This window comes from Cylas formicarius, unplaced genomic scaffold (genome assembly GCF_029955315.1).
Source record: "Cylas formicarius isolate icCylForm1 unplaced genomic scaffold, icCylForm1.1 PGA_scaffold_10__41_contigs__length_53128322, whole genome shotgun sequence".
NCBI lineage: Eukaryota > Metazoa > Arthropoda > Insecta > Coleoptera > Brentidae > Cylas > Cylas formicarius.
The window spans coordinates 37465177-37484547 of record NW_026844214.1 but is presented as its reverse complement, the minus strand read 5'-3'; the positions used below and the strand labels follow the sequence as shown (position 1 = coordinate 37484547).

Below are 19371 nucleotides of genomic sequence, written 5' to 3'. Positions count from 1 at the left end.
AAGTTCATCAAAAATATAATTCAGATTTCTTTAGTGGGTTTGTTTGTATTAAATTTGCTACATTATGAAAAAGTAGATTAACTGTATATTATTTAATGTTTTGGTAAATATATTATTATTATTATCATTATATATTATATATTATTACAAGATCGTTCCAATGCACGTGTATTAAACTCTGTTTTAGGATTGAAATATTCCAACAAAAAAACACACGAGCCTCTATAAGAGGACGGGATGATACATCGAAACAGAGGACATTGTTACCGTGATCACAAAGTTGGTGTTGATTGAGAGCATTTGGATTAATGTACATTATAGGTTGCTTGCAGTGTATAGCGAAATCTAGGTGCCTGAATTAGATTGTATTGAAGTAGTTTATTGCGGTAAGGAATCTTAAGACACTTCTAAATTTCTGCCCGTTTGTAAGATTTTCCTTTAGATCATTCGTCAAACCGACGGCTGACCTCAATCATGATATCCGATACAAGTGCAGAAACGGTGAGACTCTCGCAGAAGTAGGTGGGCTTGTATGACCAATTCTTAGCCGATGAATTTTTGCTCGTTCGGCCCTAGTTAGGCCCAATGGTGGTTGCCAGCGCTAAACGGAATCCTTTATTTGTTCCAAGCTATTATTAACACTGTTCCACTCTTCCTGTCAGAAAATAAGGATTTTGTCCTTGAGGTAGGCTTTTATATCAGTGTGTTTGATGATATTTCCATCGATTATATCTTTTTCCGCTGCACTAGTGGTCAGCCAATTCGTTTCCTTCGATTCCTACGTGACTTGGAATCCAGATGAATGAGATAGATATTTTTTTCTCAATTAAAGATTTTGTTAATGCTAGAATCATATGTATTAATGGGTCCTCCGAATAGGAACTGGCTATTCCTTGTAGCAGACTGAGAGAGTCACAAGCCATGAGCCACTTTTGAGATGAAGTGGTCATATCGCAATAATGGAGAGCTTGCCATAATGCGTAGAGTTCTGCAGTGTATATAGAGGCATAGTGGGGAAGTGTACACGAGTAGGTGGAGCCCCCCACCGCTAGAGTAGCCTCCACACCACTCAACATCTTCGAACCATCTGTGTAGATCACTGCCCTAGTTAAGTTTTCGTGTATGATTTCTCTGAACTTCTGGTGGAATGAAGTGTGCTTTCTTTACAGTAGAGAGTAAGATCAAGATCAAAGTTTACAGTTGGGACTATCCATCGACTTCGAGAGGTGCCACAGGCAGGATCTCGGGCAAGTCGACGTCCAGTTTTCGCAAAGATTCATGCGCGCGGATCCCAGCTAGTCTTGTGATAGTGGATCGACCGCTATATCTGTCAAGGTTCTCAAATAAGATCGGATAATTTGGGTGATTTGGCTGGACTCTTATACCCACGACATAGTTTAGTATCACTTTTTGGCGAAGTATTCGCACCTATACAATATCTAAGACCGGCGTGGTGCACAGAATCTAATTTTTCCAACAAGCTTTTCCTTGATGAGGAGTGGTCAATTTTCGAGAGGACCAATGAGCGGTAAATTCCGATCAGTACGTCTGGGTCCGTGCCCCATTTCGTTCCAGCCAGAACTTTCATATTGTTAAGGTTATATTTGCATCTTACTAGTGGATTGTTGATGTGCTCGCGCCAAGTAAGTTTTGAGTCGAATATTACAGGGAGAAATCTAGTAGATTCTCTGATAGAAGAGAGTGAATCTCCAACACGCACACGGAATTTCCTTTCCTTCAAAAAGGATGAAATGAACTGGGGTAGGTAGTAGTATGTTCTCTACTTTTAAATGAATCTTGAATAATGCTTTCCAACAAAACGAGCTGGTCTACGGTCGATCTGTGCTTTCGAAATAATGCGTGATGATTTGCAAGAAGGCAACTTCTTTCTATGTGCCACACCTAGTCGAGAATTTTTCAGGCTATTGATTTTATCTTTTTCTAGTCATCGGAGACAGGGGTTTGGGAGCATATTAACGAAACATACTGTTGCCATGATGATCTTTTTGAGTACAGGATTGATAGGCGTACCTCTGCTCTAACCTTTTTGAAGGCTATGAGATTTGTTTGCGATTTGTGTCGTCGAAAAACACCGAGTGCCCTCTTTTTTATTTTAACGATTTCTGCCAGTTGAGGACTCCACCACGGTACTGCTCTCTTTCTATATTGTCCATCACTCATCGGTATTGCCTTTACCTACGCGGCAGGGACCGCTGGGGCATAACCCTATCAGAGGAAATGATGACTGGGAAGTGGTCACTCTGATACAGGTCGTCCGCCACCCTCCATGAGCAGTGATGTGAAATTGTTGATGATACCATGGATAAATCTATTGCAGATAAATCGCGGGACCTTGCATGAAAAAATGTTGCCGATCCCGTATTAAGTAAGACTACATCATCTCTCTCAAGGAAGTTTTCCAGAGCTCTTCCGCGAGAATCAGAATCGTCCGATCCCCAAAGTTGATTGTGAGAATTGAAGTCACCCAATACCATAAACGGTGTTGGCAATTATTGCACCACATTTTCGATGTCTTGAATCTGGCAGTTCCCATCTGGTATATACTGCAGATAGATATTGGGATAGGAATTTTAATCCTTGCAGCCGTTAGTTCTAGCGGTGAGTTAAGCGGCATTCGCGACCACTCCACATCGTCTCGAATTAAGAGTGCTACTCCCCCCTTTGCTCTAATATTAGAATCGATGTCTTTTCTTATTATTGAGTATCGTTTGAGAGGTTGTTCGGGTCTAAAATGTGTTTCCTGGAGACTGACACACATGGCTGATGTTTATGAAAGAAGAAACTTTGTACATATCCGTTACACTTCCATTGAACGATTTTATTCTGTTGATCGAACATCTTTAAGTATAGGGTTTCAATTACAAGGGAAGAGCGAGCTTATTAAGATGATGGAAAGACTGTAGAATATATAGAAAGTATATACAAAATTAAGTACCTGAATAGTAATTAGGAAAGACTAATATTTACATATTATCCTGACTAAATATCACAGATAAGTCAAAATTTATCACCCATTGGTGATGGTGGGTTTTGAGACTTTCTTTCCGGCCAGCCTTTTTTCCTTTTCTCTGGTGAGTCGAGTTTGCTGGAGTCAGCAGATTCCTCGAGGTCATCCTCCGATGTAGAGGGTACGTTTATATCCCCTCTCTTACGCTTTTCAGATGCATAGCTGGTGTTCGAGTTCGGGACGCTTCTTGAGAGTGGTTGCATCTGCATAGGTGTTTGATTCAACTACATATAAGGACATCTTTAAGAGCAGTAACTAATCTAGGAACTAGTTGTTTGATTAATTCTGGCATATCAATTTGGGAAGTAGTAGTTGCTATCGCATAGGAGGTATTTGGGTTGGGTGCCTGTACAACGACTCTTTTTTTTGCCTCAAGATATGATAAGTTTTCTTTGCACTTTTTCTTTTATGGTAATCTCTTGTTTGAATATGGGACAGTTACTTGATCATTCCGAATGGTTACCATTGCAGTTTATATACAGAATTTGCTTTATCTGGTAGATTAGGCTTGTTGAATGTGAATATATGGTTTGCTGTATCCTCAAGCCCTCCATTAATTTTTGTTTGGGTTCGACTTACTTCAATGACACCATAAGTTTTTAAGTTTTCAATTATTTCTTGAATTGTACTATTTACCAAGTCTGTATGATATATAACGCCTCTAGGTGTATTCATTATTTTGTGGGGTGACACAACAGTCATATCTCCTAGTCATGCGATTCGTAATAACCTATTCGACTGCGCTTGCGACACCGTTTCGATCAAGAGTCCGTGGTTTACTTTCTTAATAGTTTTAACCTCACCATGTTTTGGTAAATATATTACTATTATTATTACATCGAAAATATAAAAATCAAAATCAAAAATTATTATTTTTTGGTTTCTATGTGAGAAAAAATGAATATATCTGTTATTCCAGATGCCACACACGTAAATTATTGGCTCCTCTCCGGTGGGTGAGACATCCCCTGCGAGAATGACGCTGCAGTGGGAAAAACTTTCACCGCAGGAGTTCCAACAGTTGCAAGACTTAGCCGAGTGTAAGTACATGTTTTCCTTTTGTCGCTTATCGACTACGTTAAGTTTTCTTTTCTCAGAATAATGAAAATACAAGGTCGATTGATCAATTTTAATAATTTATGTATGTGTGTGTTATTAAAAAAGCTTTGCAATAATGCAAAGTTGACAGTTAACTGTTTAAACAAAGTATACAGATTATTGTTATTTTGCACATTTTTCTCTAAATTATAATTTATTTTAAACTTGTTCATGGCAAAACAGTTTCCGCGGTGCCCGATTTATTAATTTATTAATAAATTAAATTAAAAAATTAAAGAATAGAATAAGCCGAAAAATAAGCGATCGATACGACGGATTATTATGTTTTCAATTTTAATTTTAATTATCTTCAATTCACTTGGACTCACAGTATCATATAAAATTTTCGTGGAACGTGAGTATCGACACATTTTTTTAACTTAGTTAAAATTTGAAACATGTATATCAATAGTATATTATAAAACAAGTGCTGTAAACGGCATTTGACTCACGAGTTCATTTGACACAAGCGGAGCGCAGCGAAGCGGGTGTCTAATAAACGAGTGACTTAAAAGGTTTACCGAACGTGTTGCATACTATACTTTTTCTACGACCGTTAATTTTTGGGTACATTTTCGCAAAACAACACGAATACATTCACTGACATGACCGTCAGAATTGACAAATGTCGAAATTCAAAGCATGGAAAACATTCGATTTCGTCCAAATGCGTCCAGTGGCTCGGATCCGTGGGAAACGAAACTGACGTGGTAAAATGACAAGTTCCGCACGCTAGATCGGTGTGTAATTAGGTATTTTACAGACGGGAGCAGGAAATAGTATATTATGCAACAAGTGCGGTAAACGGCATTTGACTCACTAGTTTATTTGACACGAGCGGAGCGAGTATTTAATAAACGAGTGAGTTGAAAAGTTTACCGAACATGTTGCATGCTATACTTTTTCTATGACCGTTAGTTTTGGGTACATTTTCGCAAAACTACACGAATGCATTCACTGACATGACCGTCAGAATTGATAAACGTCAAAATTCAAAGCGTGGGAAATATCCCCGAAAACTTCCGATTGCTCCCAAATCCGTGCGGTAAAATCCCGGAAATATCCGAAGTGGCTCGGATTCGTAGGAAAGGAAACTGACGTGGTAAAGCGATGCTTTCCGCACGCTAGATCGGTGGGTAATTACATTACCCATTAATTAATTAATATTACAGATGGGAGTAGAAAAAATATTTTTCCGCACTGAATGTAGTGTCGGTTCCTGAACTTTGTACCTATAGGTAATACAAAAAACACACGCAATCTGCAGTGTTAGTAAAAACATAAATTTCATTTAAAAAACGGGTGAAATGTTTCGCCTAAAAAGGCATCATTTGTCACATACAAATTATAAACAAACCACACACATGCACAACTATGCGATAATCGTATGAACCGAACTTTGTTGCTTATACTAAGAAAACTATGCATATAGCCTAATCAGGTACACTGATTCCTGTGGGACTACGGCGTGCAATTGGCAAGAAGTCTATCATGTACGTTGGATCAATAGCACATTGTGGGTTTGTGCTTAAAGGCGGAAGGCGGTGGCTGCGGTAAATAGACCAGCTCTCATTCATGTTGGCGTAATCCATTATATAAGTCGTGTTCTGCATAATATAAAAGATAAAGCAATGGGATGATAGTGGATGTTGTTTCACCCGTGATTTTTGGCCATAAGCAAATCTTTGAAACCACAGCACATATAAGCTGCGTGAAAAGGAAGAAACTCCCATTCATCTTTTAACTTACAAGGCAGTATTATAGAGTAGTAGTAGATGCGACAAATGCGTTAAACGGCATTTCACTCACGAGTTGAATTGGCGAGCGGTGCGCAGCGGAGCGAGTGATTAATAAACATTACACATTTAAAAAAAAATTCATGGATAAACTATGATGATGAAACTATGAATGCCATTTTAAAATCATTTTTTTGCTAGTGTCATTCATCATTATTAAATTAAAGTTTTTATTATTCAACAATTAAATAATTAGGTAATAAATGTATGATTAAATTAAATCGTTTTTCAAACTAACTGAGCAATGCCAAATAAAGCAATAATAAGAAGCGTCCGAAGAAGTGACACCTGCTCACTACATTTTTTATCTAATAGATTTCTAAAGAAAACCTAAAATATCTTTTTTATATCTTTGCATTGCAAGTTTTTTCTTAAGTTTGGTTAAAAGAAATGTTAGGGGTAGTCTAATTCAATCACCTAAAATCATTTATATTAATGGCTGGCTTTTTGGTTAAATACCACTTAAAATTTTTCGCATTTTTTTTGAAACACCCTGTATACTATAAATTTGTGGCTTACATGTATGATGCGTTCGCATTTTTTTTATCAAACCTCAAAAATGATGGGTAACTAAAAACGGACCTTTATATGCTTTCCCTTCTGTTTGTCACAATAGATGATTTCGTCGTTTAAAACAAAAAAAAAAGAAACATTACAAAACTTACAATCTCAAACATTACAAAATTACAATTTTCAACGGAATAAGTTTATATTTTTAGCGACACTAAAAACAAAAAACATCGACGAGGTTGGGAGAAAACAAATTATTTTCAATTTTGTTTCAGTTTCTCCATTACCGAGTTTCCAGATGAGTGACTATCAGATTGCGTGGGTTAAATTTAATAAAGATTAAGTACCGAAAATGAAGGGATAGGCAACTCAGAGCTTTGGCGTTAACTGACTATCAGCTCGGATCTCCTCGAAACACTTGTTAATCTGATTAAGGCCATTTTAATCTGATAACATCGGCTTGGCTTTAACTAAAGCCTTGTCGGCGATTTCTTAAAAAAATGTCAACTGCAAAATTGGTTATAAAAAATACAAAAATGTTGTTACGCCCTCTTTAGATAATAATTTGATCTGTTTTTGATATTTGATATTATAAAAGCGAGTCAGAACAAAAACTTGACTTTCACCTAAAGCCTTTCCCGAGGTATTTCCTTAAAGTTTATTTTCTCAGTGGCAGAGTCCGACTCTTGGTAGCATATTTTTTAAATAAAATAGTACTCCACTGTTTTTTTTTTAACAGTTGCCATATGTCAGGTTGTGAACAACGTTTGGATAAATTCATGTGCCCAATTTATTTATTTTTTCTCTTACCCATCTTTAAAATATGTAGGAAAACTGCAAATTCATTTCATGTTTAAATAACAACTTCATAACTAAAAAAACGTAGCGTAGGCCCCCTTGATTCCGTCCTGGTGGAAAGTAACATTTAATTAACAACATTAATTTTAAGAACAAACGGCAGAATGTCCAGGCATTATATCTAGATTAGAGTATTATAGGGAAGACAGATGTGGATGGCAACTGGAACAATTGGAAAATTGGAACAATACAAACTCGGGATCCATTGTTTTACTTTACTGTAAATTGCATTGCTAAATAAATCGTTAATTTTTTTGTGAAAAAATCATGCTAATAATTATGTTATGTTAAGTTGGGCGATGGAAGTCATCTTGACCATACATATTCAACAAGGGAAAGTTCGGGGAATAATTGATATTGTTTTGGTATCGTAAAAGAGTCGGATTAAATTTTGTTGGGGGTATGTAATTTCGATGTGCTTAAATTTTCACTTCCATATGCTATAATATACTTCCTACCTTGATACTTGATACCTATTAGGTTTAATGAATATTATTTAGAAAATCTATAAAACATCGTAAGGTTTTGTATTAGATCCGTTATTAAAGCAACGTCGAATTAAAAAACAATGTGATTATAAAACCATCTCAACACTGATATTTATTTTCGAAATCCACTGTCCGCGTCGGATTAATCCCGGCACAGATGCAATGTATTTATATCTAGTTTATTAACTTGTAAAAATTAAATGTTTATTTTGGGAACACGGCATTTATTATAGATTTGGCAATTATGCAAGTTGGTAATGTGCTGATGTTTTCGCAGTGATTAGCCTGGATGATGACCCGAGTCGTCTATATATCAACTAATTTAATAAACCCGATGATTTCGGACTTTCAACATAACATCAATTAACTACTCGGGGAGACCCTTGCCTTGTTTAAAAATTTTATTTAATTTTACGACTGCTCTTTGTAACAACATTTACTAACGAGTGAAATAACTTCGTTTTTATATGAAGAAATGAAGCTCCGCTGGGTGAACATTTCACTAGTGAAGTAGCTCGTTACCAGTTGCCGTAGGAGTGTGGGAAAATTCCTGTTAAGGAAGACGATTCAAAAAAATTTACATTACAAAGTTAATTATAATTATAATTAATCAATATTTTTCTGAGAAATTTTTCGGGGGAAAAAAAAGTTGAAATTTTAAAATAAAAAATTTAAAGTATTAAGTTTTTGTCGTATTTTTGTATCTTATACCAGCCATGCACCTTGAACAAGACAGAACTGAAAAAATATTTCCAGCTAGTATTCAACGATTAATAAAAAAATATATCCAGATTGTTCATTCTTAAGGCATACGAAAATATCAGTCTTTGTCTAAAGGATGACGGCACGGAATGTTGTTATTAATAACACCATTTAAAAATGCAACGTTGATTCCTTTGTATTTTTAGGATAGCCTGTATAATATGAAAGTCATTTTAAAAAAATAACCATAGTGAATCTCTACATATCCCAATAGCAACTTTTGTTGAAAACCTCCTATTTTCGCCGCAATAATCCGTGTAGTATTGCGTGAATAACCAAGTTGTAAAAACTGCTCTTGGAAATTTCGGCGAACATGGAGAGTTTATTGTCATTTCAATGAACTATCTCGATGACAGTATATTTGTAAATCTAAAATATATTTTGTTACAAGGGGGGTTCCTCAAGGCCCCCATTTGGGACCTTTATTTTTTGGTATATTTTTAAATTAGTTCGGTTATTGTTTCAAACAACAGAATACGTTGTATATCCAGACGTTTTTGAAAATAAGAAAAGGAAATTAAGCTGCCATGGAATACAGGGAGATATGAATAGGTTATTCCATTTTTGTAAATTATATCGACTTAACTAGCAACTAGTTTTCGAGAAACACATTGATGCAATTACGCAAAGAGCAATACAGAATTTGTTTTTTTTTTTCTAAGAACGACTGAAGGCTTCACCAAAATTAAATAATAATAATGAAAATAATAATTAATAATAATAATAATAATAACAATAATAATAATAATAAATAAAAGCACACGGGTGCAAGGAACTTCTTATAATAGATAACATCATTACACGACAAACAAAATTATAGAAAAGAAAACTATCTACGACGTGGATTGATTATAAGAAAGCTTTCGACTCAGTTCCTCATTCGTGGCTGGTGAAAATACTACACATACATAAAATTCACCCTCAACTTTCTAATTTACTGAAACACCTTATCTCGACAAGGAGGGTAGCAATTAATCTTCAAGGTTAGAGAACAGATGAGATTATTATCAATAGAGGTATTTTCCAAGGCCACAGCCTAAGTCCAACATCGTTCTGTCTAACGCTTGACCCCTTAAGTAATAATGCTACAAAAGAGTGACAATGCATACGCTCTTGATAAAGAAACCAAATTTTCCCACGCATTCTACATGGATGATATATGCTAAAAACCAGCAACAGTTCATTAGAGCTTATCAAGTCGTTCAGCAAAGCAATTAAACTGGAAATGGAGTTTGAAAAATGTGCAGCTGCACATCTAGATCGAGTAAAAAGCACCCATAACACAGAACATGATACCAATGGACAATAGTAATTTCATCTTTAGGTGAAGCGGACAGGTACAAATACTTAAAGTTTCGGCAGGGTCTGAGCATAGCCAAGAAAATTAAACAAGAAAGGCCAAGAACCTAATTTTTTAAAAGTTTAAAATAATTTTAAAAACGTAACTGAACTCTAAAAATAAAATCCATGCCATTAATGGCAACACCAGGGATATCCTACTCATTTGGCGTAATAGACTGGACAAAAACAGAAATACAACATTTAGATAGATAGGTACGAACAATGTTTAACAATATTTAGAAAAGGATGCGGCCGTGGCCTATCCAATCTGGAGAGCTTGATAAACCACCTTGAGGAGCTAAAGTTACTTGTAAATATATGGAGTCGGATTCAGGAAGCAGTAATTTTAGGAACAACTGCCATCGTCAGGAGAACACTTTCCCCCTAAATACGTATATTTTTGCCTTCACACACAACATCTGGCAACAAACTGAAACAGCCACCTAGCAAGTAAATAAATAGATAAATAAATAATTATAATAATATTAATAATATGATTTTATTGTAAATACATTACAAGAACATATCACAAAAAGCAAAGTTGAAATTATACTTTCTTAGTAACAGTAACACAATATGCAAATTAAAAAGCAAAGTAATTCAGAAGGAGTGAAAATAAAAGAGAAATTAAAGAAAAGAAGCCCAAGTCCAACATTTACGAGCCGCCTTTTCGAATGTTGTATGAGGTAAAATTTTTAGCCTAAGAGTGATCCAGTTATAATTTAAATAAACCTGGTACGAAAACTAACTAACTAACTTTATTGTGAGGCTTGCCCTATTGTTCTGTGGTACGGAATCCTCAATATGCCAAATATGATTCCAAAATTGAAAACATTTAAAAAATATCTTCATCAGAACACGATATTACTTTTCGGATGATTTTAAATCTGGTATTTTATAGACTTTAAAGCTTCAAAAATATCACAAAAGAAAGATTGACATTTGTTTTTCTCTCCCATGAGTCGATGTGTAAAAAGCTATAATGATGTTTGTTGTCAACATTGGGATGCGATTGTGATATTTTCCAGTGAAGTTTTTTTTTCTGGAAACAAAGGTATAAAAAAAGGAATAAGGGGTAGAGTTTGATAAGGAGGGGAAAAAAATAACGATATAGGCTAAAGAGTACCTTTTTGTTTTTGTTTTTGCATTTTTTTTTGTTCAGGACGTTGGCTCTTATAATCAACTGTAAACTAATTGTAACTTTGTACTGTCCTATAATAAAATATTCCTGCTAGATAGCCTTTGAATTTACATAAACAAATAAATAAATAAATGGCCAAACTACTGCGAATATAGCTGTAAAATTTTATGATTGTCAAAGCGCTCATTCGAGGACAAAATTTTGCTCAGATACTCCAAACAACAAATCTTCGATTGAACTAAATATCACTCATCCAATTAAAGGTGTGTTTAATATTCATCAGGGAATACCTACGCTCATTAATTAGCTGAAATGAAACGTATATGCTTTGTAGATAGAGAGTCCGTGATGTTTGCTGGGTCTAATTAGATATTATTGAGGCACATGTTACTAGGACCCGTATAGGCTTCTCGTTTTTTTGTGTTTTCAGGAAATTGAGTGAGGTCGTAATAAGGAATAAGGATGTTAGTTAGTTATCGCAAAAGCAATTCTCGGTAAAATTATATCGCACAGGAATTTCGTATTAACGGAAAACAGTTTTGTCAGAAAATATTTTTTGTGGGAATATTTAGCAGCGGAAAATTTAAATTACCTACTTCTTACTGCGTAGCAAAGGCAAACTTAACAAAGCTCGCTCGATCCCGGTTGTTCTAGCAAAGTTACTGAAATTCCCTTAAAATTACGCTTAAGATTTAAGCTGATTTACATATTTTCTTTGAAGTTGTGGGAGTTAAAAGCTAAAAGTTAGTTTTGTCAGTATTTCGTGCCCGTTTTCTAACAAACTGAAAATACAAGCGGGTTTTTGATGAGTTTTATGTATTGCATTTGCAATATGTATTAAAAAATATGGTAATTAATTAATTTTTCATTAAATTATTTTGAAGTTGAATATACTAGTTCAAATTCATAAAATAACTGAGGATCGTTATACATGCCCAATTCAAGAGGAGGTAATATTATTTTCTGTAACTCTTAAGGAGTGATTATTATTTAAAACTTTATTGCCAACGAAATGCTAAATTATAGAATAATAAATCTTAAGGGAATAAAAACTCCATAGGCATTTTATTTTTTTATTACCCCACTTTCACTTTACTGTTGTTTTAAACCCTTGGTTATTTTTTCTCCAAAATTACACAAACGAAACAAATAATTGGGTAGCTTTTCGGTTTTCTGTGTCAATCTCGAATTTATTTTGATCATTAACGTTTTTGTATTTTTTTTAACCATAACAACGAGTACAGATAAATACGGAACGGTAGCTGAATTTATTCAAATTTGAGCTACAAGTAGAGTACCCCATCTATTCACGTTTGTTTCTCTATTAGAAAAAGAGGGTTGGTTTCGAAAATTGAACTGAGGTGGGTTTTACTTGATGAAAATCAATTTATCAAAATAAATAAGAACTAAAAGTTCAGATTTTCACGAAATTATATATTTTGACATGACAATTGATGCGACAACACCGTGTCTTTATCAAATGTAATATTTAAAAACTACCTTCTACTATATATACCGAAAATTGACCATATAACGTTAATTACTGTTGTTGCGATAATTTAAGTTCAATAAAGGAGAAGTAGTTAAATCTAATTGATCGTTAAGCAATACATTTGAATGTCTCATTTTGTTAATCTCCATGGCTTCCAATAAATTTAATTTTCTACTTTTTGTGGCTGTATGTAATATATCAAAATTGTCGTTAAAAATGTGTTTTTCTATGTCTAAGTGTGTCTAGCATAATTAGAATCTAAACTATTGTTTTTAAACGCTCTTTTATGTTCGTTAATGTGTTTCTTGAAGGATCTACCTGTTGGTCCAATATAAATTTTAAGACAAAATCCGCATTTCAACCTGTAGACACCTGATTTTTGGGATTTTGGACATTTCGTTTATTGTTTTTTTAATATTATCCTATTGTGTTGTTAGTTCTGAAAGCTATTTTTAAACCACATTTTGACAAATGTTTTGAAACTTTTTCACTAGGTTCTCCTATGTATGTAATTGTTTTAAATTGTTCGCGTTCCGTATTAGGTTTCGGATAAATAGAGTTTACTGTTGTCTGTATTTGTTTTTTATTTTTTATCTATAATGGACGGATTGTAGCCGATGTTCAGTGCAATTTGTTTAATGATAATAAGTTCTTTGTTGTAATTTTCTGTCGTGAGCGGCGTATTAAGGAAGTCTGTGTATAAAAGAGTTAAATTTTATGTGTATAAGGGTTATTTGAGCTATTATGTATGACTGTGTCCGTGTGTGAAGGTTTATGATATATTGAAAAATCTAATTTGTTTTGCGCTTTTGTAATAGTTAAGTCTAAAAAATGAATAGAGTTATCCTGTTCAATCTCGATAGTGAATTTTATACGATTATGTAATGAATTAATGTAATTTAAAAAATTATTCAATTGTCTGTCCGTTCCAACAAAGCAAACAAAGATATCATCCACGTATCTATACCACCATAAAAAACTTTTACTTCAAGGATGTTCTAGTATGATATTTTCCAAATTATCCATAAAAATCTCGGCTAACAAAGGACTAAGTGGGTTTCACATAATCAAACCTTCTTTAGAGATATAAATCTGTCCATTAAATTCAAAATAATTTTGGTCTAAAGATAGCATTAAGCAATCTAATAAATCTTGTTTCACCAATGGATTAACCTGTTTCCGAATTAGGGTAAAATCTACTAAATCTATCACATCCATAGGTGGAATACTGGGAAATAAGTTTTGTACATCAAAAGACAATAGTGTTGCGTTAGAAGGGATTTTTATATCTTTAATTTTGTTGATTAATTCAAAAGGATTATATATATATATATATATATATATATATATATATATATATATATATATATATATATATATATATATATATATATATATAGGGTTGGTTTCCATGGGTTGTTTATGAGTATGACGGAACGATATCATAAACTAACTAAAAAATAAATGATTGTGGTGTAGTATAAAACAAAACAATATGAGTATTGTGCTCAAAAAATGTGCAGTTTTGCGGACTTCTATGTCCGTCAGCCTCCAACTATCCCAATTAGTGCAGATAAAGTCAGAAACGCCACAGGCACAGTATGAATAGTACTTTGCTTTTTCTCAATATATCCTTTTACTGCCTTTTTCATTGCCTTTCTCGATGCTTCTTTTTGAAATCAACCTTTGCTAGGCGTCGATACGACCACACCATGTTTATTTTATAGTGGAACAGTCGGCATTTTACTGGTTTGTGGTCGACGAACTGTACTGCACTATAAAATTGTAGCCCCTCTTTCCCGAATTGTTTTTTTTTGTTCACGAAACAATGTTAACCTTTCATATTTTAGAAGTTTTCAGAAAAATCGACATAAATAAAACATTGTTTACCCAAAAAATTTAAGTTATTTTTCGTTGGATAGAATGAAACAGACGTAGCTAGCATGGGATGAGAATTAATTTTTCTTTATTCGTATTGCCGTCCGCTATCAGGACTAGCCGTATTTCGGGTTTTATCGAATAACTCCGATTTTATTAGCTATCCACATATCGCCGGCGGAAACTATTTATTCGATTTATTTAATCTCTATTGCAAACATTCTCTGCCAAGGGTTGTTGATCACAGTTTGCGAAGATACAAAACTGCTTCTATTTATTTTGATAATGATTTTTATTATTCAGACAGAGACTTAATTATGCTTTTGGGTTGTTACACATTTGAATGACGTTCTTATCAATTAAGTGTTATTATTTAATTAGATGCCGAATTTTAATTTGTTTTCTTGGAGTATGCTAGCACACACTAATGAGTGTGTCTGGACCTCGATTTTTATTAAAATATAATAGTTAAAGGGTGATTATCGAAAATATACATTATTGTAAAAATCGCTGTAATTTGTTTCTTGTGGAAAATTTTATATAAACTTTTTTGCAGGATTTAATGACTTGAATATTATATTTCTAAAATTGACATTTTATTAGTTCTCAACCAAGAAGTCGTTTTTATATGGATCATTGAAAGGAAAAATATTGCATATTTGATATCGATTGACATATTTTTTATGATAGAAGTTTTGAACTCTGAACAAATAAGCTTTGGACAGTGTAACCATAAAACAAAAGAGATAGCAGGGGCCACATTTTGATTTTGGTTGTATAAACATTAGGTTTCAGTTTAATCTTTCAAATACATGTCAAGCAATCAACGGAAAACGCGTACTCGATTTTATTTTTCTAGAGCCATTTCAACCAAGAAGTTTTCTGGTTTATGTTGCATGTATGTTTTTTTTTTAATCTCATTAAACGTTAGTTGCTAGTAGTCTTGTTGGTGTCTTTTGACTTTTATGCTGACGTAAAGTTAACGGCTCTTATTATTTCTTGTACGGACGAGGTATAATTTTTGGCCATTTCTTCTCAAGCTATTAATTAGATTGTGTCGCAATCTTTCCAAAATGTCTTTAAGAGATTGTTTTCTTTCAACATACTCACAATCGAATTCCCAATTTGACAATTCCAGTACGCGTTTATTTTCGGTATTATGGCCGCTCCGTCTAAAACCTACTAGTTCAAAGTAGTAAAAAAATATAGTATATATTGAAAAATTTCAAGTACTTTTCAATGATTTAAAAATATACAGAATATTCCGTAGGAAAAAATCAATTTTTTCTACTACCTTCTCAAAAATACCCAATTACAAACCGATCCAGCCTACGGAAAGTGTCATTTGACGACGTGAGTTTAGTTACCAACGGCTGCGAGCCACTTCGGGCATTTCCGGGATATTACCACACGGGTTTAGGAGCAATCGGATGTTTTCGGAGCTATTACCAGCGGCTTGTATTGTGACGTTTGTCATGTCAAACGTAACTTAAAAAGTATTATATTTCAGACATTAAATTTTACGTATAGAGTTGCTTTGGAAATGTTTTTATAGAAAAACAACATTTTCCATAACAAGGGAGTTACAGCGATTTTGTAAAAATTCTTTAAATTCTTTAAAACAACTTATAACTCTTAAACGTACTAGATACTGATGTGCCGTTTTTACCAATTTTCGTTTTATGAAAATCGAGCTCCGAAGACCCAAACTAATTCCTGTAGAAGGGAGAATTCCCTTTCAAAGGGCCAATTAGGCAAACTTTTTCCACTATAGTTAAATAATATGTATAACATTTTATTGTATACCCCCTATTAAACAAAGTTTTACTAATCAAATCAAATGTAGAATTGAATATCTAATAACAGATTCAAGAGGATTGAGATGGTGAGGTAGCGATAAGTAGTCCCAATTACCATCACGATAAGGAAAAATATTATCCATTCATACGGAAAAGCTGAGGTGTAACCAAGATACGCAGAAATATTTTTAATTAAATATTTCCTGGTTCCACAATTTATAACAATTTGTCAATATAATGTGGTGATTTTGAATCAAAGATACAAGAGCAGTGGGAGCGCAGCCCAGATACCTACTCACATACTTGGTTTATTATTAAACTGAGGTGGCTTTTACTTGATGAAAATCCATTTATCAAAATAAATAAGAACTAAAACTTCCGATTTTCACGAAATTATATATTTTGACATGACAATTGTTTATCAAATGTGATGAAAATTTGATAAAGACACGGTGTTGTCGAAACAATCGTCATGTCAAAATATATAATTTCGTGAAAATCTGAACTTCAAGTTCTTATTTATTTTGGTATATCATCTCCATAATTTTAAAAAATATAATACGTCCATTTTTATATTACATTTACTTTAATCCACTCTCCTTAATTGGACCTTCTTGTACAAAGGTACTGTGCAACATAGAACAACTGCTTCTACATTCAGCGACTTCTCAGTGGAAACAATTATTTAAGTCATCAGCACCATATAACTAAAAAATCGAAATCCCAGAAAACCACGTATGGCACTTCCTCTTGAACTTTACATATCGGACGGATCTAGTAGGCCCCGATTGACAATCTGCGGAATTTACACCTGTTTCGCGTTAATGCAACAAAAAAGAATGATATATTTGGGTTTATAATAGGTAAGCTATAAGAAATTTAATACCATTGTTTTACCGTAACATTCAAATGTTTTTATGGAAATTATTCTAATTTGTAACATTTTTTTACAGATGCAAATAAGAAATTGCAAGATGTTTTGGTGGAGTTTTGTGGCACAGGACCCCCTTACAAACATAATCCTGATGGGGTAAGTATTACTGCTAAGCTTATGTCTATACTTACTTATCTTACAGCATCTTTGCGCTTAGTTAAAGTTATTTGCATTGCATACACAATGTTGTCACTATATTCACAAATCACATGCGCAAATAATAAATACGTAAACTTGGAAAATTTGAAATTTTGTAAGTTTAAAGTTTGTCTTCGTATGTGGTTAAATCGAATTTAATTTTATTGTAATTTCAATTTCAATTTTTAATTTAATTGTCCAAATGTCCATTGTACCTGATATTAAGCAGTTAGCCATTACTAAAAGCTGAAAAACCGGATGACAGAATTATTATTAACCGTTTTGTTTTGTTTTAATTTGAATATTTCACTGAATGTTCTTTTTTTTCATGCCTGCCCTCTATGGACGTTGGCTACCACATCGTTCCATATTACTTACACGATAATTGTCTGTATCCTGCTGCTACGCGACCTTCTATTTTTCCCTGTAAGAGTGGAGCAGGTGCTATTTCTCGTTCTGCATAATGTATCCAAAGCATTTTAGTTTTCTGTGTTTAACATTTGCTAGTAATTCTGGTCCTCGTGAGATGCGTTGCAGGACCGTTTCATTTATCACATGGTGCGTTCAAGTTCTGAGTATGCGGCGGTAGCACTATATCTCAAAAGCATCTATACAGAAGGGTTGAGAGGACATAACAGAGTATATTTCGCATCTTGTTAAATGTATTTTATTTGTCTGGAGTGTTCGCAATCTTTGTTCAAAGAGCAGCCCAGTTATGTAACTGCCTCCGCTGTTTGCAGTAAACTATAGATTTCCAATATCATTTTTACACTCAGTCTATAAGTAGCATCGACTATAAGAACGACATCCTCTGCACATCTCAACTCAAGTTGTTTATTATTTCTTCATTAAACCACAAGTCCGCCCTCTATATTATCCAATGCTTCATTAAATAGACAAGAGAAGCGACAGTATGCAGCGCACTCCCCTTTTCACACTGCGGCTGCTGCTGACGTATTTTCTGCTCGAATCATAGCGTTTTGTTGTGAGTAGCATTTCCATGGGTTTACCGTTTGCATTGACGCCCCGTGCTCATTAAATCAGTACCTGTATTGCGAACAAGTCCTTTCTGATGCAATGTCCTCTCCTGAAGCCAAACTGTTTACCAATTATGTTGTGATCAAATCGTAAAAGCCTTTAAAGCGTGGTTCATCATACTTATAATTCTATACTTGGAGGAATTATTCGCGTTCGCTTTCTTGGGTAGTGGGATAAATGTTAACATCATTCAGTTTTTGCCAGTTGGCATTTTATATAGATTTAATTGAAAAGGTTAGTTAACAGATTTATTTGTTTTGAGTCCAATAATATGGTTCAGGACTTTTGTTACTGTCTGAACAAGCTAGTAGATATTGCTGTCTCATATTGGACCTCTTTTCAGTTTTCTAATTTATGCTCAATCTACATAAAATGTAGATTTAAATAAGTTATTTCCAACATTATATTCTTATAAATTTGTTTTTAATACATATTTTCTAGAAAGTTCCGTTGTTTCTTATAATTTAAAATTTGTAAAAAAAGAATGTCTAAACTTTTATCTTTGTTGCAAACCGTGCATTTTATTGGACCGCTTCCAAAGTCATTTTGTATAGATATACTGAAACAAAACTAAACAAAATACTTTTCATAATTATCGAGGCTTCTTTGCAGAAAATTTCAACCAACAACGTAAATTGTCATCAGAGCCGACGAGACTGCTATTTTGCTAGATTTTAGATGGCATTATTTACAGAACCCGCTGAAATGGCAGAAATTAAAATCGCTCCCGGCGTCCGCTCTCGGACGTCAAACCCGGTTAAAACTCAACTTCCGTATGCAAATAACACTTGCAAGTAGTGTATTCATTGTTGAAAAAAATGGCTCAACAAATAGCCACGACTAAATAGCGATTTCATTTATGAAAATTGAGGTGCGACTAAAAAAATGTTGTATATGTATATTTTTTAAATATTACAATTTTACGTCAAGCAGAAAATGGCGAAGAAAACTTTGGGAATGGAGTTTTCTTATGTTTCAACTAGAAAGTGGACTATGGACATTCATTTAATTATTATTATTTTTGATTATTGTTGAGCAGAAAACTGCCCATCCCAATCAAAAATATTTAC

The 19371-nt window shown here is 33.8% G+C and overlaps 1 protein-coding gene across 4 annotated transcripts in view; it reads left to right on the top strand.

Moving 5' to 3' along the window:
• The window catches only part of LOC132700179 (diacylglycerol kinase 1), a 153876-nt gene that overhangs the window by 31611 nt on the left and 102894 nt on the right, over window positions 1–19371 (top strand). For all 4 annotated transcript variants that reach the window (XM_060667369.1, XM_060667351.1, XM_060667360.1 and 1 more), the window contains exons 2-3: window positions 3948–4068; window positions 17145–17221. In XM_060667369.1, coding sequence (XP_060523352.1) covers window positions 4005–4068; window positions 17145–17221 — 141 coding nt within the window. In that variant the 5' untranslated portion in view covers window positions 3948–4004. The remainder of the gene's footprint in view (window positions 1–3947; window positions 4069–17144; window positions 17222–19371) is intronic.